Below are 22,332 nucleotides of genomic sequence, written 5' to 3' on the forward strand. Positions count from 1 at the left end.
GACGCGGCAACAGACGTGGCGAGTTGCTGACAAGAGCCCAGAAGAAGGGATGACAGGCTCTAAACATGGCGCCCGCCTTGGACGAAGATGAGATTGACAACGATGACTACTATTCTTTACTGAATGTCAGGAGAGAGGTATTATATGCCAGGAACCATTTTTGCCTACTGATAAACAGTATATTAGGGTATCATTTCGTGTCAGTTTGATAGAGTTGACAATTGTTTGATGAAACAGTTCCAGGCAGCAGGTTTAGCCAGACTGTAGCTAGCTAGCGTAGCTACGTTAGTTGACCCTCGCTTATCATTGATTTCTGAATGACTTTTGACTCTTTGAGTTAGCTACACGGACGGCTAGCTACCTCGTTAAACTGGATACATTTCCTCTATTGTTGTTATTGGCTCTATCAACAGCACTCTTGTTGTTGCTCGTAAGCAAATAAACCGTGGCTCAAGGCATCAAGCAAAACATTAGGCTATCGTTGCAACAGTCACCACACTAACGTTAGAACTATCTCATCTAGCTAGCTAGTTAACGTTAGATGTCAGCTGCATGCTTTCCTGGCAGCAACATGTTCTCTAGCGTAGCCATTTGCTGTCATTGAGACCGATAACAACTATTGAAAAATATTGACTAACATTACTCCTACCGTAAGCATGATCTCCGTTGCCTACGTTTCATAATAATCAATTCCATTTGGCTGTCCGTATTTAGCTAGCTAGCTACAACGTAAGTCTATCTATTATCTGAACATCTTGAATGTGCAGCTTTACCCACATTTTACTTGTCCTCTCTTCTCAACGTTATTGCCCATTAGGCAACACAGGAGGAGCTGAAGGCGTCATACAGACGACTATGTATGCTCTACCATCCAGACAAGCACAGGGACCCTGAGTTGAAGAGACAGGCGGAGCAGCTGTTTAACCTGGTGCACCAAGCTTATGAAGGTCAGATCAACCATAAGCTGCACGCCACATGTTACCAGTCAAGTCCTATGGGCCTTTCAGAAAGGCCTATCTTTCTTTCATATGTGCATTAGAGAGTAAATAGAGTCAATTTGTGCTGTACTTGGATTGTGATGGTTGTGCGTGTCTTCCCTCAGTCCTCAGTGACCCTCAGTCGCGGGCCATCTATGACATCTATGGGAAGAGGGGGCTCGATGTTGATGGATGGGAGGTAAGTCCAGATTGTTGTCATGATACCAAAATGTTTGTTTTGATACCGATACTAATTCATGAATTTAAATACTTTTGCTTTTTTAATTTTTAATTAGGGTGATAAATATGTCATAGCAGAGGGACAAAATAGTTTGTAAGATACCATACCTAGAAAACATTGTGATGACTCATTGGATATATCATAATCTTGGACTAGGTTATGTACTGTAATATTGTAGGCTAATGTTTCACAAAAACAGTAATGGAACTCTTATTTTATTATTTATGTCTTTTTTATACAGTATTTATGAAACATTAAATGGGTAATAGCCAAATCACATTTGTGACTTCGCTATAGACAGGCACGTGTGCAATAATTCCTGTCTGTTGTGGGTACAGGGGATGTTGTAATGACTTGGGTGCCAGCTTGGGGCGTACGCATGTTCAAAAAGTCCCCGGCGTTAGGTGACACTGTCTCCCACTCCGTTATTTCAATGCATTATTTGCGTACGACTTCATGGACGACACTTTCAACACTATGAAAATACTGTATGTAGGCCAACAATGGCAATTCAGATCCCATAATCTGATTGGTAAAAAGTACAATGTTGTCTCCATGTTATGCACCATGACCAAAAGCAAATTCCTAGTACGTTGAAAAACTGCATGGCAATAAAGATAATAATAAAGATTCTGGTTCTGAAGAGCTGTTGTATATTAGCCTCGTTACAGTTCTATATTTTAGCTAAATAGCCAGCTAGCTTTCTATTCATGTGTAGCTAATAATGTGAAAGCATTTTTTAAGGAGCAGCAGAATCTCCACAAACTCATTTGACGCATTGCAATTGTCATTCTGGGATGCTTCTTTCTACAATGCTTCCAAACACTTTCTGAATGTGAGGGGCAAATGTCTCTAGCTAGCTATGTAAAGTAACTAGGCTACTATATTGTTGTGTTGGTGAAACAGTTGGTGACAGGCATGATCAGGGAGCTTGTCCGAAACCGCAGCTTTACCCTCACCACCGGTAGCGGACAGCGAAGCAGGTTGCAACACCTTAAGAACGGCGTCCCCCAGGGATCTTTCCTTGCCCCCCTACTTTATAACATCTACACCTACGACCTGCTGAACACAGTCTCCAGGAAGTATCCCTGCGCTGGTGTACTCAGCTTGAGACTGGCAGGCCGTGGAGGAGACCTTGAGCCAGGACATGCAGACACTAGCAGCATACCTCCGGAAATGGCGATTGAAGTTCAGCGAGGCAAAGATGGTGACGGCGGCCTTCCACCTCAACAACAAGGAAGCCAAACGTGAGCTCCGAGTGCACATCGATGGAACACTCCTGCCATGCAGCGCCAAACCAACCTATCTCATCGTGACATTGGACAGGTCACTCACGTTTCGCCGAAACCTTGAGTCACTGCGCAAGAAGTTGTGGCGTTGATGTGGGGACTGGTCCGATCAGGCTTGGGCGCCGGGGCAAAAACATTGCGTATGGCAACCCTATCCCTGGTCTACTTGATCAGTGAATATTGTGCACCGGTGTGGTGTCGCAGCGCTTACACCCGCCTCATCGATCCGCCTATCAACGAAGCCTTGCGCATCGTGACAGGATGCCTACATTCCACTCCTGTGGACAACCTTCCCATCCTCGCAGGCATCCAGCCCGCTGGTCTCCGCCACACAGGAACCACAGCACGTCTCGCCTGCCGAACCTCCTGCTCCACGACAGGCTCACTGCAACAGTGGAGCCTCCCCGGCGTTTCAAGGCGAGACACCCTTTTGTGCCTGCCGGACCGGCGTCAGACGCTTCTGCTCATCAATGCACAGATGGGGCTTGGTATCCTGTGCGGCGTTCGAGTGTGGCACCGAGGAACAAACCGCAGACCATGTCATCCAGGACTGTCCGATATATCGGACACCAAACGGAATGCGTGCCCTGACGGTTGTGGATGACGAAACGGTGAAGTGGCTCCTGGATGTGTGCCCGGACATATATTCCAGGTGACCCCCTCACCCAAGCTCGGGGGGGGGGTAAAAGGATAGCCCCTCGGCCCCGAGCCTGGGGGGAGAGGACCGCACCAACTAACCCAAACGATGAAGAAGTTGGTGAAAAAAACTGCTCTTGACTCACACCACGCAGCTCAAATTTCAAACTCAGTTCCTGCAACGTCACACACCACTAGCTCAACGTCACACACCACTAGCTCAACGTCACACACCACTAGCTCAACGTCACACACCACTAGCTCAACGTCTAAGCTGTCAGCATTGTTCTAAGATTTGCATAATAAAAGTATGGATTTTGTCAAAATGCTGGTATTATGTTCTGTTTTCAAAACTGGTACTTGGTACTTGGACAAAACTGGTACATGGTACTTTTTCAGTTGCGGTGCAATGTGCAACACTAGTCCAGACCAGAGGCTTCTGTAGAGCTTTTTACGCACACAGCTTATACCTGCTGGCTGCTATGACATCATCTTCACTGGCATGTGAAGCTGGCAGGCCTGTGGATCCAGCTCTTGTTCTGATTCCAGGTGGTGGAAAGAAGGAGAACGCCAGCAGAGATCCGTGAGGAGTATGAGCGTCTCCACAAAGAGCGAGAGGACAGGAGGCTTCAGCAGAGGACCAATCCAAAGGTGTGTGTGCGTTTGTGTGTGTGCGTGCGTGTGTGCGTGTGTGTGCGTGTGTGTGCGTGTGTGTGCGTGTGTGTGTGTGTGTGTGTGTGTGTATGTGTGTGTGTTGGGGGGGGGGGGGGGGTGTTTTGTGTGGGTGTGTGTGTCTTGTGTGTGTATGTGTGTGTGCGCGTGTGCGCTGTCTGTGACTACATCAAGTAAAGTGTATGTTGTTGTGTGTGTGTCAGGGGATGATCAGTGTGGGCATCGATGCTACAGACCTGTTTGATCACTATGAGGAGGAGTACGAGGACGCGCCTGCAGGAGGCCTGCCCCACGTAGAGATCAACAAGATGCACATATCACAATCCATAGAGGTGCTTCTCTTCTTTTCACATTCATTAATGAATATCTAGCATATTTCATAGAACTACATACTGTACACATCAACAATCAGCCCTATTTTTCCACAGTGTTCAATTTATTGCCATTCATACCGAGATGTATATTTACAGTAGGACCCCACTCATCCGAACTTCAGAGATCCAAACCTCCCTGTCTACCGGACAGGCTTTTTTTGAGCCTGCTATCTGGTTACTGGTGGGATTTTCATTACAGTACTGTAGGCCTACTTGCATTTAAATCTGTCATAATAAACACGTACTGTATCCTACTGTGAATAAAAAGAGACCTACTGTATGTAGACCTACATGTTGCCTGTAGGCTGTAGTCTACTGTCACGTTTAATTTCTTTGTTACTTTAATGTCGAGCGCAAAACGCAAACGAGTCTGCAACCTGAAGCAGAGGAGTATCGAGTCATTTTTCGTTCCCAGTTAATGGACTTCAGGAACACAGACGTGTTGTAAGCATGTAGATTAGCCTACAGTATTTGTTAAATAATAGCCTACAGCCTAGGCCGCGTTAGCCTACATCGGTTGTTTAGGCTGCAATAGCCTAAGACATGACAACTTGTCTGTCATTTCATTTATTTATTTATTTATTATAATTTGCTCTAATTGTTCTAATGTTGGGTTGTTTTCAGGCTATACCATTTTGTTCTGTGAATACAGTAGCCTATCGATGCAGCGTAGGCCTCATTTGAGAATAAAGTACTGTATTTGATCAAAGAATGCACTCAAGTGGAAATTTGTTTATTTTATTCTAGGCTACTGTAGGCCTATTATAGGCTAGGCTGTATGCGTTTAGTTGGCTATTTGATTGCAATTTTTATGCATTTTCACAAGTAATTAAGGGTATTTATTGGTCTATTATGAGTCTATATGAAACAAGTAGGCCTATACCACTTATTGAATTTGGTGCATTTTAACATATGTTTCAATCATCCGGACATTTCTGAGATATGAACGACCTTCGGTCCCGTTGGGTTCGGATAAGTGGGATCCTACTGTATGTTATTATATAATTGTTATAATTGAGACTGGTCCAACTGAGAATAAAGAGAGTCTGGGTACTTGTCATGTATTGCAGGCCCCCCTGACTACCTCAGACACGGCCATCCTCTCCGGCTCCCTCTCCACCCACAACGGAAACGGAGGGGGGAACATAAACCTGTCCCTGCGGAGGGTCACCTCGGCTAAGGGCTGGGGAGAGGTCAGGAAGGGCGCCGGTCTACACAGAACCACACCGCTACGGTGTACTGGACACGAAAAACAAGCCTAGCGTCTGGCATTCTAACATCACCACGCATAGAGAAAGAGGTCATTAATGTCATCTCTTGTTTCCACTCGTTCCTGTGTGTGTCCAGTTGGAGTTCGGAGCGGGAGACACACACGGCCCCCTCTTCGGAATGAAGATATTCCGCAACCTCACACCGCGCTGGTAATACAAGTAGCCGATGTCTGAAAAGCAGTTGCGTCATCACACAGAGGTTACTGTGTACAAATAGAGGAGACAAACAAAGAAAGTGTTTGTTTGTTTTCAGCTTCCTGACGGCTCAGTGTGGACTTCAGTTTTCGTCCCGAGGGGTTCGCCCCGGGGTCACGACCGTGCTGGCGCGCCACCTGGACAAGAACACCATGGGTTACTTGCAGTGGCGCTGGGGCACACAGTCCTCCATGAACACCAGCATCGTCAGGGACACCAAGACCAGCCACTTCACCTTCGCCATGCAGGTCAGTCCGCAGCCAAGACCAGCCAGACTTTACCTGAATCGGCGTCATCCCATTTGATTGACCGAATTATGCACTTTAATATATACCAACTTATAATACGGTTTGAAGAAAAGTGAAAAGGCTCAATTCCTTCCATGTAGCTCTTTGAAACACTGTTTAATGATTCTTTTAGAATTATAATAATTCCAAAGTCCGTATTTACAAGTTATTATTTAGAAAATTACAATTTTACAAATTAACACGCATGACACAATATGTACCCTTTCTATACAGTCAAGTATAAAGTTAGCTGGGATGGGATAGATAAGGGTCTGGATGGATTATGCACATGTTATGAGGTGAGTTATGTACATGCTATAGCTATAATAAATACAATCGCAGGGAGGTGGGGGGTGCTGGATAGAGTCATTCAGGAGCCGGATGGCTTGTGGGAAGAAGCTGTAATGAAACATAGGAATCGACGGTGCACACATGCAGAGTGTGACATGGATGGTTAGTGAGATGTATGGTCATTATTAAAGAGGTCTATGGGTCATTATTAAAGAGGTCTATGGGTCATTATTAAAGAGGTCTATGGGTCATTATTAAAGAGGTCTATGGGTCATTAGAGATCTATGGTTCACCACAAAGACATGATTACTCTCCTTCCTGAATGTGTTTTGTCCCTCTGCAGCTTGGGATCCCCCACTCTTTCATGATGATGAGCTACCAGTACAAATTCCAGAATGATGACCAGACTAAGATCAAAGGCTCAGTCAAGTGAGTCCCTGAAAGTGCTCTGGCCCTAACCCTTATCAGAGGCTTGGGCAGCCGAATCGTTGTCAGGCAATGGAAGGTGCATTTTGCCAGGATCCTGCAAAGTTTGCGCCCAAGCAGGTGGAGCTGTTCACGGGAGTGTCGGGATGAGGGGAACATGGAAGTGACCGATACAGGCAGCGGCATTACCTGTTGGTGATTCCCTACACAATTTACATATGTAAATCCCTACGCAATTTACATATGTAAATTTACAATCAGTACATTAACAAGTCCCCGCGTGAACACGAGTGGTCCGTCCGCTTGAAAGGGTATAAATATCCATTCTAACGCCGAGCCCGTTTTTGTTCTGTAGGACTACTACTTGGCTTTGACAAGGCACAGCCGATTGGCTTCAGAAACTACAACAACTACAAGGCACAGCTGATTGGCTTAGGAAACTGCAACAACTACAAGGCACAGCTGATTGGCTTAGGAAACTACAACAACTACAAGGCACAGCTGATTGGCTTAGGAAAGGCACTCCTGCCCCGCTTCATTGTTATTCCAACCCCTTCACTGGATGCAGCTCCACTGACTACTGTGTATTTTGGCACTAAGCAAATTCAGAAGAATTTGACAGTTATATCTATTGCATTTGACTTTTGCCAATAGCCCTTTAACGATTTCCATGACTGAAATTGGGCCCCGGGACTTGGCCAGTACTGTGTGTTCCTGTCTGCTCCCTGTAGAACAGGGTTCTTCGGGACAGTGGTGGAGTACGGAGCCGAGACCAAGATCAGTCGGCACAGCGTCCTGGGAGCCACTGTCAGTTTAGGAGTGCCTCAGGGGGTCTCCCTCAAGATAAAGTGAGTACGGATTGATGGTTAAATCCCCCTCGCCAGGGTCAGGTCCTGTAAAAGCTGCATGCGGTATGTTTGCTTTTCGAAATGAAGTTACCCATGCCTTTCAAACTGTGAGTGTGTCCTCTGCGCTGCGCTGTGTTCATTCCCGAAGAAGCAGATGCGAAACACGTCCTTTGCTCCGTGATTTTGACCTGGAAAAAAATAAAAATAAAGAGTAAATATCGAAAAGAAGTCCGTCTGAAAACTTTTTAGCACACGGCACCGGTGAACGCATCATCCGTGGACAAACCCGTCTGTAACAGTGCGCAGTTGTGTGTGCGTCCGGTCTTCTTGCCGGCGTGCCCCGGTCGCTGACGCCGCGTGTCGCGTGTGTCCCCAGGCTCAACAGAGCCAGCCAGACCTATTTCTTCCCCATCCACCTGACGGACCAGCTGCTGCCCAGCGCCGTCTTCTACGCCACGGTCGGGCCGCTGGTGTTCTACCTTGCCATCCAGCGGCTGGTCATCAGGCCCTACGTGCGCGCTCAGAAGGAACAGTAAGGCCAACCACGCATGTGCACTCCCCCTCAGGGGCATCGATCAAGTTACATACATAGTGTTAACAGAACCCTGGCTTAGTGATACATGGTACAATTGGCGTGAAAAAAATGTCTACACGTAGAGGGGCAATGGAGGCGTTACTGGATGTGTGTGGGTGATGGTCTGAGGGTCCTGTCCACGTTTCCTCCCCTCCGTTCAGAGACCTGGAGAAACACCGGGAGAGCGCAGCGTCTGATATCGCCAGGAAGAGGCAGGAGGCGGAGTCTGCCGTAAGTGCCACCGGACCAAGTTTCCTTACATACAAGGAGTGTACACACACACACAAACACACAGGCCATGTCCGAAATGCATACTACCTGCTATATAGTAGGCGAGATGTAGCATGCTACATCAAAACTGTGCATACTGTATCTCGCCTACTATATAGTAGGTACTATATAGCATGTAGCAGGTAGTATGCATTTCGGACACGGCCACACACACACACACACACACACACACACACATCCATCCATCCACAAGCAAATTCTCAAGCACATTATCTAGACTATAGCATGGTTTGAGCTCTTGGCCTGTCTACATTTGCACATTATCTTGACTTGTTACTTTGTCATGATGCCTATAAACAGATTTGACATGTGTCTTTCACTCTCTCTTTCCGTCTCTCTCTCTCTCTCTCTCTCTCTCTCTCTATCACTCTCTCTCTATACCCCCCCCCTTTCTCTCCCTCCTCTCTTTCTCTCATTGCAGGTGCTGCTTATGCAAGAGTCTGTGCGCAGGGTCATAGACACAGAGGAATCCAAACTGGGTGAGAATGCATCTGAGCCATTGATTGATTGACTTTATTATGGATACAGCAGACAGTAAGAATCCAAGGGATAACATGCCAAAGTGAAAGACTTATTTCCAGCACGGTTCCCTGATGGCTCAAAAAAAACAGGACAGACAGTCACACACAACATCCATAAATTCCCCTAAAACAATAAGCAACAGAAAAAAACTTCAATAGACAACTACATCACCTACATCCATTATCCTAACTGCTTCTAAACAATTTTACCAGACAGGACTTGAATATTGAGCATTGAGTGTGTGCAGTTGATATTATTGAATTACTATTTGTATGTGGACTAAACATGCTGTTTTGGATCAGGTCTCATCATCCTCAATGCCTGGTATGGGAAGTTTGTGACAGACAACAGCAGGAGGCACGAGAGGGCAAAGGTCATCGACGTGACCGTCCCACTGCAGTGCCTAGTGAAGGACTCCAAGCTCATTCTGACTGAGGCTACAAAGGTATGCTAACGCTGCCTCTAGACATAATTAATGCTTTACATGTAACCAGGGTTCCCACTCCCACTGTTAAATGTCTAATGTCTAATTCTCTGACTTTCAACGACTAAGAAGCTGAATTTCCATGACATGTAATGAACGGAAAAACTGTTGACGAGCGGGAAGGGGATACATGGGCGCTGAAGAAACAAGTAACCATAGCAACCACTCACGCAATATGGGAAACGCGTGAAATAACATGATAGATAAAGAAAAAATACTGCATGGAAAATATTACATATATATCCCTGATATTCCATTACATGGCCCAAAAAAAAAGATCAAATCCCCTGACCCTAACCCTACTTTAACCCTACTTACTCACTCACACCGTTCTTGTTAAGCATTAACCAGAGCTAAAGTGTGTAGCATGTTATTGCTGTACTGCTGCAATTTTACAGAATTCTATTGATCAGGCCGCCATTAACAAGTGGGTGTTGTTGACATGCACTGACATGTATAGGTGACCGGCTATCTCAGTTGGTAGAACCTGAGATTAAGGCCCAATCCCAATTCCCTTCCCTTGGCCCTTGACCCCTAGTTTTGCAGTGCCCCCGACTGGGTATTGGGCCCTTAAGAACGAAGCCACAAGTGGTAGGGGTTGAACTCTACCTTGGAAATGGGACGCCACTCGCAACGTCATCGGTAGCTTCTTCTTTGTAAATAGTTTTTTTGTTCTGAATATTATTAGTTGCCTGGTACGCTTCAGAGTCCCTGGAATGTTAGAGGATGAGTATTATAACATTATAGTACTACTATTTCTGATACCCGTTGGAGCACACAGTCATTCATTGAGCATTTAGTCCATTATATGCCCGTCGCCCCCCACAGAACCCGAGATACGGTTATCGGATCTGAGCGCTACAGAAAGAATGGGGAAATGTATTTTGCTCCAGAGCCTAATATCAGGGTCATGGGTTCGAGCCCCACGTCGGGCACAGCTAAGTGTGCCATTCTACCTGTATCATATACACAGTATGGCAAACATGCACGATGGATTAGATGTGATGTGTGGTACCGTGTGTTGTGTTGTGATGTGTGGTACCGTGTGTTGTGTTCTCTCCAGTCAGGGCTCCCGGGGTTCTACGACCCCTGTGTGGGGGAGGAGAAGAGTCTGAAGGTGCTGTATCAGTTCCGTGGAGTCATGCATCAAGTCCTGTCTGGGGACATGGAGGCGCTCAGGATACCAAAACAATGTAGGTAGAGTCGAGTATGAAAGTACAGCACCAGTGAGAAATCTGTCACCATCTTTTGACTTCTACACCAGAGGCTCAAGCCCTTTAATATGATGTCACTATGCAGCACGTGAATGGTCGTAGAAATGTGTTCACTAGAAACAAGGAGCCTTGATTCCCAAATGCATAAACTATTTTTTTTTTATTATTATTATTATTAGACTCTCTGCAGGGGAACGTTTTCCAAGCTTGACCACAAAGTTGTCATTCAAAACTTTCCCAGAAAAAGTAGTCCACACACAGTCCAACTCTCTTATACTGATAATGGGTTACACTCTTTAATGATCCGTTTGTCAATGTGACCTTAGTACCATGTAAATCTTATAACTGAACAGTCGGAAGAGACGGGGTTAACCCTTCACCCATAGATTGCTCTTATCCACCAGCATGATGTGATCATTCAAATCAACCTGAACCCAAATCCCATCTGCTGTTGTCTGTCATGTTTGGTCATTGTTATCTCCTTCCCAGCCGTCCTGGAGCCTGTTGTCTGCTACAGTTGTTACCGTCACAAAAATGCTGGTACACATTCTGTTAGTCACAGAGCGAGTTAAAATTCTACCACAGAACACCGAGATTTGCCAAAAATAGACAAATGTCTCAGGTACCGCGTAACTGTTTCAGATGGAGCAGGTCTCATTGACCACAGTGGAAGTGTATAAATTCTGTCAAAAAATATTTCACCTGCTGTTTTATTTTCAGTGTGAGAATATATCTCGCCATCTTCAGCTACCTGCTTGCACTGTAGTTAACTTATCTATCCATCTAACTTACAGCCTGACATTCATCTTGACGTGTGTTGTGTCTTCCACATTCCAGCTCACAGGATTGACGCCGACACCTAGGAGCCATGTCTGGACTGAAGGAACGTAACATTGACAGTGGATCAACATTACTCATTTTATATAGACAACATGGATTTACCCCTTATACTGTACCCTTTCTTTAAGTCATGCACCCCCTCTTCTTTATGTTGTCCATTTAGATACAGAGATGAGTTGAAGTGTCAGAAAATGGGTTATCAGGGAATCCCTTTTTTATGATATAATTTCAGTGGAAAAGATGTGGCCTACTTTGAATTCTAAATTGACACCAAAAATCTTCTCAGGCCTCTGTCTATCGCTCTAAAGTACCCCTCCCCTTCCTGGTATGGCTGTAATATATGACTAAGTTCTGTACTGTACCGTATTGTACTTTACGCAACATTGCAGTGCCTATGTGATTAAAGAATGCTCCTCTGTATATTTGCCATATCATTAAAAATTAATTGTCCACATTGCGTAACCAATTTGGTGCCTGCACTGGAAACAAATGGATCCTAGTCTCTGTCATCTTTTCTTTACATTCACCAATTTTCTAAGCCACTTTCAGAAAGCAAAATCTATTAGAGGTTTGTTCTGTGGGATTTATTGTTATGGATGCATCACAGCGTATCCGATTGGCCAGCAAGCCCCGTTCTGCTTCTCATGCAAAACTAAGCAGCATATATGCCCTGATTCGTTTTAGGAAGGTTAACCTCATGTTTTATAATACTGCTAGTGATCTGGCTTCAAATGTGCATGCTAATCTGGAAAAGCATGAACAAAATATTGTGCACTAGGGATCAGATTAATTGGTTTTGTCAAAATGGGCATTCAATAAAGGAAAACGTTATCCTGCACGATTGTTCATTCTCAAAAATGAAACGAAGGCTACGGGCGGATTGCCCACTGAGTAAATTTAGAGACATATTTAGATGTGTAAATATAAAAAGTGCAGACCTTTATAGATTAAACACATGCGTGTTTTGTTTTTGGCGCTCAAACATAATGAACGGCAAGTCCCGCCCTGTGATTCCCTTACCAGGGTGACTTCAGGGAAATCTGAGCTGTCGGTGACCGCATCACACTGACAGGATCACAGTGACAGACGCCATCATTATTTGCGGAAATTAGTCGGGGGTGTGCATGAATGTATTAGGGGGTGTGCTGTGCTAGCGAGGTGACGTCTCTGTACTTTCTACAGTCAGCGGCTCAAGATCAACTTTGTAAAGCTTCAACATATTTCGACCGGTTGTTTCCCGTATGTAACAGCACTTCCGCATCTAGCTGTGCGGGGACCTCCCAGCAGAGCTGAGTAACTATATAGGATAAAGTTGAGAACCAGAGGACTCTTAAGAACCGCGATGAAAAAGAGAGATATGGGACAATTACACAGCTCACAGAACAAGTCGTTCCCGAAAGCTGAGGTGCAGGAAAACGTAAGTAACGCCTGTTGTTATGCAAGGTTAGTAATAACTGCGTAGCCTACCCATACAACAGCCTGGTTATTAACCAGAGATTACCTAGCAGAGAGTATTCAAGTAGGCTATATAACGTTAGGCTATTTTCAGTTACAACATCTAAACCCTGACTTGTTTACAAGACAATCCAGTAGGGTCAAACGTCTAGTGTCACAGCCCCATCTAGCATATAGACTTGTCTCAACCCAGACCCAGTTCTTTCGCTGACACACTACGTAAGCTACGTTAACTACGTTAATGTTGTTGCTACGTCAATGTACATGTAATGCATGCTGCAGATCTCTCTTCCGTATCGGAATGTCCATACTAAGTATGTACTATGTATAGTATTCGGACACAGCCCTTAGGGAGCTAAAGCGTAAAACTACGCCCTCTACTGGTTTGGTTCTCACCAGCCCCATCTTTTGCAGAAAGAGAAATCAAAGAAAATTATTTAACCCTGCAAGACCCGACGTTGCAGAATTAGCCTACAACATTTTAATTTTTCTCTAAAAAAACGCATAAATGTTTAGGTTTTTGTGTTTGTTTGTTTTTCGCATAAACGTGGTCATTGGGTACTATTGTTCAGTCTCACAATGCTATTAGATAGGACATTTGTATAAGTCCCTCAGCCAGACCCTATTGAAAACTTTGGCTGAGCAACAACACTTTGTTTCATTGGACTGGATTCGTCAAATGTAAGTAAGTAAAATGCCTTTAATATTTTTGGGGGTGACCATTAAAATGTTTAGAACATGGTACATATGTTGTTATTGTTAAATACAATATCCCCCAACATGAAATTCCCCAAATGTAAATTAGAGCATGTTGTATATTTGTTGTATTTGTACAACACTGGGAGGGTGTGGCAGCAAACACTTACTCAAACTTGTTGTAAGTTTACATATCTGGGTCCTCATTTATCATTGTGGATACACCCTTTTTCATTTACACCTGATTTTTGTACTTGCTTTTCTCCGCAAATAATGTGATGTATCATGACAAAACTCGATGGGCAATATTGTGTATATATCTCAATGATAAATGAGGCCCCAGGCTACGTGTCGTCGAAACACACAGGGATGTTCTAGTTTTCACAATATAATTTAAATTACACACATTTTCTACACATACCATACCCCGTTATATATATTTTTTTTAACTTTAATTTCTGATCCAGTAATATTTGTAACCCATTGTACTAGAAGCTGAATTCCAAAAATATACTGCAATAGCGTATCACATTTCACTGCTTGTAATGTTTCAGTAATTACCTTGAACTGTTTCTCCTCCTGTTTGTGCATATCTGCCACTATTCTGGCTCAATCCATAGTCAAAGCTCAAAGTTAGTTCTGGGGGGATGCTGGGGGATTGGCCTGTTGCATTTTTGTGGAACAGGTGCGAATGTTCAAGAATGCACGGTGGTCATAAGTTGGGGGCTGCATGTCTTCCTTTAACGATGATAATCAGAGCACAATAGGTTGGCCAGATAGTTTTACGTTTTTCTCATTTAAGAATGTCACTAGCAAGGAGAGAGTCTTGCTACAGTATGCAGGATCTGATAGATGCTGTCCAGAATGGAGAGAGTGATGTGGACATAAACTTTGATGGAACAGATGAAGAGTCAGATGAAGAAGCCTGTGGAGAAGTGGACAAAGAAAACCAACCACCCACTGACTGCCCAACAAATGCGGACTTTGAGCCCCAACCGGCCAGACATGCCAAGCCCCGTGACAGATATCGGTGGCAGATAAAAGATTCCACTAGCCCTAATACTGATTTTTCTGGTCCACCTCTCACAGAAGATGTGAGTTCTCTCCACATACCGCTTGAATACTTCCATCAGTTTTTGAATGAGTACAGCCTTCAAACAAATGAGTACAGCCTTCAAACGAAAGGAACATCTTTAAACACCAGTACAAAGGAAATACAGAAAATGTTGGGCATGTACCTGAAGATGGGCCTGGTACAAATGTGTGGAACCCGTATGTATTGGCAGACAGATACACGGCACCCCCCTATTGCTGATGTGATGCCACACAACAGATTCCTGTCTATGTTGACATCCTTACATTTAGTCAACAACTTGACAGTGTCATAGAGGGAAAAGAAGGACAAACTGGAAAATCAGACTATGGCTTGATTCATTCAGAGAGAGAAGTGCCTGCAGGTACCAGAAGAGCACAACTGTGGATCAGATGATGATTCCTTTCAAAGAATGAAGTCATGTGAATTGATGCCATATCAAAGTAATTTGCACTACTCCCCAACCTACTGTATATACTGCACTGTACATATATGTGTGTGTATATATATATGTATATATATATATGTCCCTTCCTACATACAAGCACATGCTTGCCTTGCACATGTATTCTTTTTTTTTTTTTCTTTTTTTTTTTAATAAAATCACCATTCATATAAATATGATAAATGTTGATATTATTATTCATGTTACATAGTGTGCAAATGAATCCTTAGTTTTTTTTACTGAGGTTTGTACCTTGTTGTTCAGACAATGAGTACAAATGCCCTACAGGAAATTCTGCTACCCACCTCACCCCAAAAATTATATAAAATAAAATGTTGATGTTATATAAATATTTTAATGCAAAATTCATCACTGAATTTTGCATTAAAATATTAACATACGAAGGAAGACCCTGAACTAAAAGCTGGATATGATAATCCCCAAATTTAGAAATGTTTTCGGTCAAGGAGTTTCTGCCCGGAATGATGGGACGGAGTGGGGGGAATGAAACATTTGTGAACTTTTGGCAAACCATATATCACAAGTGTGACAGGAAATTTATTGTGCAAAAACGTTCTCTCTTTTTCAGTAATCCATTTGTTTTCACCCCTGTGGGTGCGTTCGTAAATGCGCTCCGAGAATCTGCTCTGAGTTCAGAGCGCTCTGGTTCCAATGTCATAGAGCGCTCTGAACTCAGTTAAGGTGCGTTCGTAAATGTGCTCGGAGTGCTCTCTAGTCATTCGGAAATTCGGAGTGCTCCGAGCAGCGTCCCTGTTTGAGAATTCAGAGCACTGCGCTGTGGGAGCGCTCAGAGCGCGCACTGTGTGCTCTGACTGACAAGATGGTTTGTCAGAGCAAACCGACCACCGAGTGTCACTCCAAATTACGTTTCAGCTGTGGAGGGCACTTTCAATTGAGGGGGAGGGTAGCCTATGGACAGCCAAATGTGGGATTGATTCCCCACTCCCCCTGAACCGACCGGAACAGGGAAGCAGCCGTCACCATAGCATGTTTAGATGATTTGTGGGAAAAATGTTCATCAATCAATCAAAGCTTTATTTGTATATCGCATTTCATACCCAGAGGCAACACAATGCGCTTTACAAAGAACAAGGGAGGTGGGTATACGACCCACCCCTACATATTCCAGAGGGAAGCAAAAAAACAGTAATCACCCGGGGGCCAGATAAGTGAGCTGTAAAAATTCTTCCCTGACCCATCTCAACAAGACGATCGAGCAAGCTCCTGGAGTATGTTTGTCTACCAGCTAAGAACATTTATAAAGCAATAAATTACATTGAATTACATTTTCAGAGTAAGAGAAGCTAAAAACAACATAGGAGAGACATGGCAAATACTGGTGTGTGTTTGCTATGGCTCAGGCCTAAAGCCGGAAGTGGGCTTGTGTATGTACTGTACTGTATGTGTGTGTTAACTAAATGCTACGACATCCACAGCAGACACAGGGGTATCTATCGGACTCAGGGAGGTCTGCTGGTGACAGTGGGGTATCCACTGGACCTGGTTAGAAGATAGGAGGGAGAGAGAGAGGCATACAACATCCACAGCTGACATGGGGGTATCAATCGAACTCAGGTTGGTTTACGGGCAACAGTGGGGCATCCACTGGACCTGGTTAGAAAATAGGAGGGAGAGAGAGAGAGGCACTAGGGGAGGCAGAAAACGGTTAGTAGCACGCTGAGCCATTGAAGCAACACAGATGTCAGAACAGAACAAGCCTATTTCAGGGTAACCAGCTTCTGTACACTACTTGATATACATACAGTGCATAGCAGAAAATACACCAATGTATACAGAGGATTCACAGGTAGGTTTGAGGTTGCCTTTGTGTGTCTCAAGGTCCTGGCTAGTGATTGTAGGCTAGGTCGAAAAAGTACGTCTTGAGATCTCGCTTGAAGACCTCCGTTGTTTCGGCCCTTCTTAGGCACTCCGGCAGGGTGTCCCAGAGGTTGGGGCATAGAAACTAAAAGCTGCCTCTCCGTGTTTCTTGGTCCTGGCTTTTGGAACTGTTAAAAGTTCAGTACCTGAGGATCTGAGTGGTCTGTTGGGCATGTACCTAACAAGCATGTCTGAAATGTATTGTGGTGAGTGACTGTGGAGAGATTTATAGACTACTAATAGTATTTTAAAGTCTATTCTAGAGTTGACAGGTAACCAGTGTAGTGATTTTAAGGCTGGTGTGATGTGTGCCCTTTGTCTAGTCTTAGTGAGGACTCGTTCTGCAGCATTCTCATATAATTTGTAGCTTAGAGATTGCTTTCTTTGGTAGGCCTGATAGTAGAGCATTGCAGTAGTCCAGCCTGCTTGTGATGAAAGCATGCATTAGTATTTCGGTGTCAGCCTGAGAGAGAAAGGGTTGCACCTTGGCAATGTTCCTTAGGTGGTAAAAAGATGTCTTTGTAATATTCTTGATGTGGTTTTCGAAATTAAGATTTGAGTCAAGTATGACACCTAGGTTTTTAGCCTGGCATTTGGTGTCAATTTCCAGAGTTTTTAAATGTGCAGATAGTTTCTCTCTTTCAGCTTTTTCTCCAATGATCAGTACTTCTGTTTTGCGTTGGTTTAGTTGGAGGAAATTATGTGACATCCACACATTTATATCCGTAATACACTTGACAAGGCAGTCAACCAAGCTGTAGTTACTGGGTGTTACAGAGATATAGAGTTGGGTATCATCTGCGTAGCTATGGTAGCTAATGTTGTGCCTCATAGTGACACTGCCAAGGGGCAGCATGTACAGGCTGAAGAGTAGGGGTCCTAGGATCGATCTTTGGGGCACCCCACAGGTTATAGGGATCTTTCCTGAACGTGTGGCATATCTCCCCATACCACCCAATGGGCAATGCTGGCACTGAGAGATTCAACCATACGCTGGGCAACATGTTGAGGTCCCTCCCACCTGAGTCTAAACAGAAATGGCCACGGCTCATGAAACTACTGGTTTTGCTCCATTCTTTGATGTTGGGCAGTGGGCCAAGGCTGCCTGTCGATCTCCTTTTCAAGAAGGTGCTCCGGGACGAGACTGTCGGTGACTATGAAAGCCATGTGAAGTCCCGGTTGAGTGACCTCAGCTCTGCCATGCTTCTGGCTCTGCACGCTCATAACCCTAACTTTGATTGATTGATTGATTGATTGATTGATTGATTGATTGATAACCCCTGGGGGCGTAATTTGCATAATTTATGCAAACCACCCTCTAACTTACTACTAGCGTGTCACCTGGGTCAATGCAGAGGAATTTCCCACAGTTGTTTATTACTAGAGATTAAACACAAATCTAATATTAATCCTCCAATCATTAGCACAACTCTCACCTTCGTCAGTGTAATACCTTATCGCCAAGGAAATTAAAACAAGAAAAGCGGACCTAACACTAAAACAGCTGTACGCAAAAGACACATATCATGGGTGGGGGACAACATGTTCACTGTGCTTTTGTTTGTTTGTTTTTCCCTTGATTAGTGCCCAGTTCTGCTACCTTGTCTCCCTCCGGAGGTCGTGGAGGAGATCTTCCTGAATCTGTCACCACAGCAGGTGGTGAGTGTGTGCCGGTTTGTCTGCCGGGAGTGGAAAGACATGGCTGACAGTGATCCTCTATGGCGAGAGAGGTGCCGAAGAGAGGGGTTTCAACTGCGAGATGCTACTAATCTACCCAAAGACTGGCGTCTATTTTACTTCCTATGTAAGAAGAGACGCAATCTTCTGAAGAACTCCAGAGCAGATGGTGAGAGAACAGAAACATATCCTACCGTGTTCTTTTACTACATCCAATGATCTGGCCTTTGAATGCATACTGCACTTCTCTTTTCCTCTAGAATCATTTAACGGCTGGCAGATTTTGGCAAATGGCGGAGATAAATGGCAAATAGAGTCAGTATCGGCTGTACAGCTTCCCGATAACACCGTCCAGAAATACTTTGCGACTTCTTACCAGTGAGTACTGTATACTGTATTACTCAACAAAACTATCCCACAATAACATTTGCACATTGTGCAGCATAAGCAATGAGCATTCACACATTGGTTGCCAGTTTGTTAAATTATTGTACTTTATTTGTTTGGATATGATACTAACAAGTTAATTGGTAAAAAGTAAAAAAAAAAAAAAAAAGTTCACAATTTTTCCCTCTGCTCTCTGAGTGCTCTCTGTTATTCATGGTCCTTTATATCCACCCCCATGTCATGCTGAGCTCAGGACCTGCATGAAATCTCAAGTGATTGACTTGGCGAAGGAGGGTTACAAAGAGCGTTTCATGGACGAGTTCCAGCCTCACATCGATATATCAGATTGGTAAGAATATTTCAACTTGCATCTCCATTGCTGCTACTCTGATCTGTCAAGTGAATAGACCGCTACGCTGTGCTCTCTTGGGGCGACTGGTTGCACTCCGAGGGCCCTGCAGTCCATCGACACGGCCACGGCTCTTTTCTGTCCTGGTCAGCGGTGGTGGAATGGACTGCCCACTGACAGGACAGTCACTACCCATCTTTCACCGCAGGCTCATTAGTATGCATCTCTTCAAGAAGTGCTACCAGGATCCTCCCTCTTAAGCATCTATTGTATTTATAATACTGTATTATAATACTTATATGTTATTGATTGATGTTGATTGATGGAGAACATTTTCAGCTTCCTTGCTGTCTCTCATTACTAAGCTCATGCTAATGCTAGCGCAATCAAACCGAAATGGCTAGCATTGAAACCCACTTATAAAAACATCCCAAACACTCCAAACAAGTAAGGATAAACTAAATTCATCAAAGTCAGACATATCCCTTTCGAATGTGGTTATTGCAACTTGTTTTTATGTTGATAGAATAGTCCACTCTTCTGTCCTTTGTTGTTGTGAAGACAATAGTACCGGCTAGTTACAGTACGTATCGCTCCGCCTCTCTATTTATAGAGAGAGCCATATGCTGTAGCTCTGAACAAACAATTGCGCTCAATGATAGTTTGACTTAATAAATGATGGTATAAAAACTCAAATGAACCCCCAACAGACTGCCCTCAGATTTGATTTGATTTCAGTGCACTGTGGAGTGTTTAAGTGAGTTTTCTTTGAATGCTAGCCATTTCTACTCCATTGCGCTAGCATTAGCATGCCACTAGCACTGGAACGAGAAACGGCACGGAATCAGCTGAAAATGTTATCCATCAATCAACGATATTATGGGTAAGACGTAAATGAGGCTCTATTTCCAAAATGCTGAACTACCCCTTTAAATGCAACTACTGTAAGTAGCTTTGGATAAAAGTGACTGCTAAATGACTAATGTAATGTGTGTGTTTGATCAGGTATGCTCCACGTTGGGACTGTGGCAGTCAGTATGAGATCCGTGTTGAGTTGCTGGACCAGAGGAAGAAGCCAATACAGACCTTCGCTCCAGATGTTGTCATTTTTGAACAGTGGAACGATCAGAAATGGAATCAGGTACAGTAGCTGGCAGAACATGGACTAAACATCACTTAAAATTATGATCACTTGTGAATTCTCAAAGTGATGGAGATCTAACAACACTGCTGTGTATTATGCTGTGGAGAGTTAGGACATCAAGATGTGTGACATCTCAGATGGTATTCTTGTTTCAGATGACTCATGTTTTCAAGGACTATGGACCAGGAGCCCGATATATCCGCTTCACACATGGGGGCAAGGACACTCAGTTTTGGGCGGGGTGGTATGGGATTCGTGTCACCAACAGTAGTGTTGAGATATGTCCATCAGTGGACAGATAGCTCGCAGTGGAGTCCCATCCAGTCTCTTCAGTACTCTGCTTGTGCCTGTCTCAGAGTATTTAAGTGTTCTTGTCACTGAGTAAACATTCTAGCTATAGTACTACAACACCTAATAAAATTATTTGTGTCAGTTTCAGAATTATACAGAGCAATGCATATCATTTGCACAATAATGCCTTGTAAATAAAGTTTAATGTTGAGGTTTAACCCTAAAAACGTAAAAAGGTGCATTAGACCAAAGGAGATGATTGATATCTTATGATAAGCAATGAGTTACACTTACAATGTACAGTAGTAGTGATGTGTAATGTAAATGGGTTTGTGATAACTGAATGTAACAGATAAGTATAAACAAAAAAATAATAAAACTTAAACTATATAATTTGAATTTAACTGTATTATTTATAAAATACCCCCAACGACTCTAGAGAACCTGTGATATGATCACTTATCAACTGTTACAGTTCTATATTTGTGTTTGAGTAATATGTTAATGTATGTCTTCATGAATCAATGAGCACCTTAAGAAATCAAGTAAAATGAATTGCGGTTTATTCGTCTATTTTTATGTACATTAAAATGTGAATAGGATTGTTTGTACTGGACTTCATGTACAGGTTCCATAATGCTAATAGATATTTGAATATCTTAATGGTATTCATGTAATTAGATATATATAATTAGTTATATTATTTACAGTATAAATTAAGCTGGATATGAACATTATGTACATCCTTTTGAAGATATCCGCCTATCAGTTACAGATCCATATGACATGATGAGAAGTACAATCCTCTTCTATTGTGTCCAGTAGTAGACATGGCTGTTATAATTCTCAGGGTACATACAAATTGTTCTGCAACTCATTATACTTAGTTTTATTACTTATTTCTTGAAATACTGCACTGTACATTTGTTTTACATCAATATCTAGGATATGATGCTCTTCTATTCAATGTATAATCCAAATTTCCTGGATGAATCAAGCCTGTCTTGATCAAGCATTGGACCCTGAACAATGACAGTAAGGTGTGTGTGTGTGTTTGTGTGTTCTGTGTCGCCCATTGCATATGTGCTGTCACCGTATGATAAGAATAAACAACTTTGACTTTGAATACTCAGGACAGCACACATTTATTCTGATCAGCTCAGTGGCCTTGTGGTTAGAGTTTCCGCCCTGAGACTGGGAGGTTGTGAGTTCGATCCCCGGCCGAGTCATACCATAGTCAAGACTGTAAAAAACCAGGCCAGGTCCAGCCTGGCTTATGTGTGTTGTCTGGCTTGTTTCTGTGCAGGACTGGTACGATGGTAATGTCTGAAAAATAAAGATGTTGTCACCTGGACACATCAGTTCCAATGTTAATCCAGGACAATAAGAGCGGGATAGCCAGTTAGCTCATGAGCTCACAACAACTAGCAGCAGCTTCCATAACATTAATGGTAGCGGTCAGTG

General features: G+C 43.6%; 2 protein-coding genes across 2 annotated transcripts; both read left to right on the forward strand.

Moving 5' to 3' along the window:
• Positions 1-60: 60 nt before the first annotated feature.
• Positions 61-11,904, forward strand: LOC311330122 (dnaJ homolog subfamily C member 11). The gene is made up of 16 exons (XM_084462116.1): positions 61-137; positions 818-947; positions 1,103-1,176; positions 3,693-3,794; positions 4,019-4,147; positions 5,260-5,382; positions 5,537-5,610; positions 5,714-5,903; positions 6,577-6,662; positions 7,391-7,507; positions 7,884-8,039; positions 8,243-8,312; positions 8,794-8,851; positions 9,197-9,339; positions 10,442-10,571; positions 11,430-11,904. The coding sequence occupies exons 1-16, from the start codon at positions 66-68 to the stop codon at positions 11,453-11,455; spliced, it is 1,680 nt and encodes a 559-aa protein (XP_084318242.1). The 5' UTR covers positions 61-65; the 3' UTR covers positions 11,456-11,904.
• Positions 11,905-12,515: 611 nt separating this feature from the next.
• LOC311330125 (F-box only protein 6-like) lies at positions 12,516-21,936 on the forward strand. The gene is made up of 6 exons (XM_084462119.1): positions 12,516-12,849; positions 18,605-18,866; positions 18,958-19,075; positions 19,338-19,433; positions 20,439-20,574; positions 20,733-21,936. The coding sequence occupies exons 1-6, from the start codon at positions 12,775-12,777 to the stop codon at positions 20,877-20,879; spliced, it is 834 nt and encodes a 277-aa protein (XP_084318245.1). The 5' UTR covers positions 12,516-12,774; the 3' UTR covers positions 20,880-21,936.
• The last annotated feature ends 396 nt before the right edge of the window (positions 21,937-22,332 follow it).

Source organism: Borostomias antarcticus (genome assembly GCF_949987555.1).
Source record: "Borostomias antarcticus genome assembly, chromosome: 3".
In the NCBI taxonomy this organism is placed as follows: domain Eukaryota; kingdom Metazoa; phylum Chordata; class Actinopteri; order Stomiiformes; family Stomiidae; genus Borostomias; species Borostomias antarcticus.

Excerpts from the sequence above, each read along its gene's own strand:
- LOC311330122 (XM_084462116.1), top strand. The coding sequence starts at position 66 with ATGGCGCCCGCCTTGGACGAAGATGAGATTGACAACGATGACTACTAT. Across the intron at positions 8,852-9,196 it reads CACAGAGGAATCCAAACTGG|GTCTCATCATCCTCAATGCC; the intron begins GTGAGAATGCAT and ends GTTTTGGATCAG. Across the intron at positions 9,340-10,441 it reads TTCTGACTGAGGCTACAAAG|TCAGGGCTCCCGGGGTTCTA; the intron begins GTATGCTAACGC and ends TGTTCTCTCCAG.
- LOC311330125 (XM_084462119.1), top strand. The coding sequence starts at position 12,775 with ATGAAAAAGAGAGATATGGGACAATTACACAGCTCACAGAACAAGTCG. Across the intron at positions 18,867-18,957 it reads GAAGAACTCCAGAGCAGATG|AATCATTTAACGGCTGGCAG; the intron begins GTGAGAGAACAG and ends CTTTTCCTCTAG. Across the intron at positions 20,575-20,732 it reads ACGATCAGAAATGGAATCAG|ATGACTCATGTTTTCAAGGA; the intron begins GTACAGTAGCTG and ends TTCTTGTTTCAG.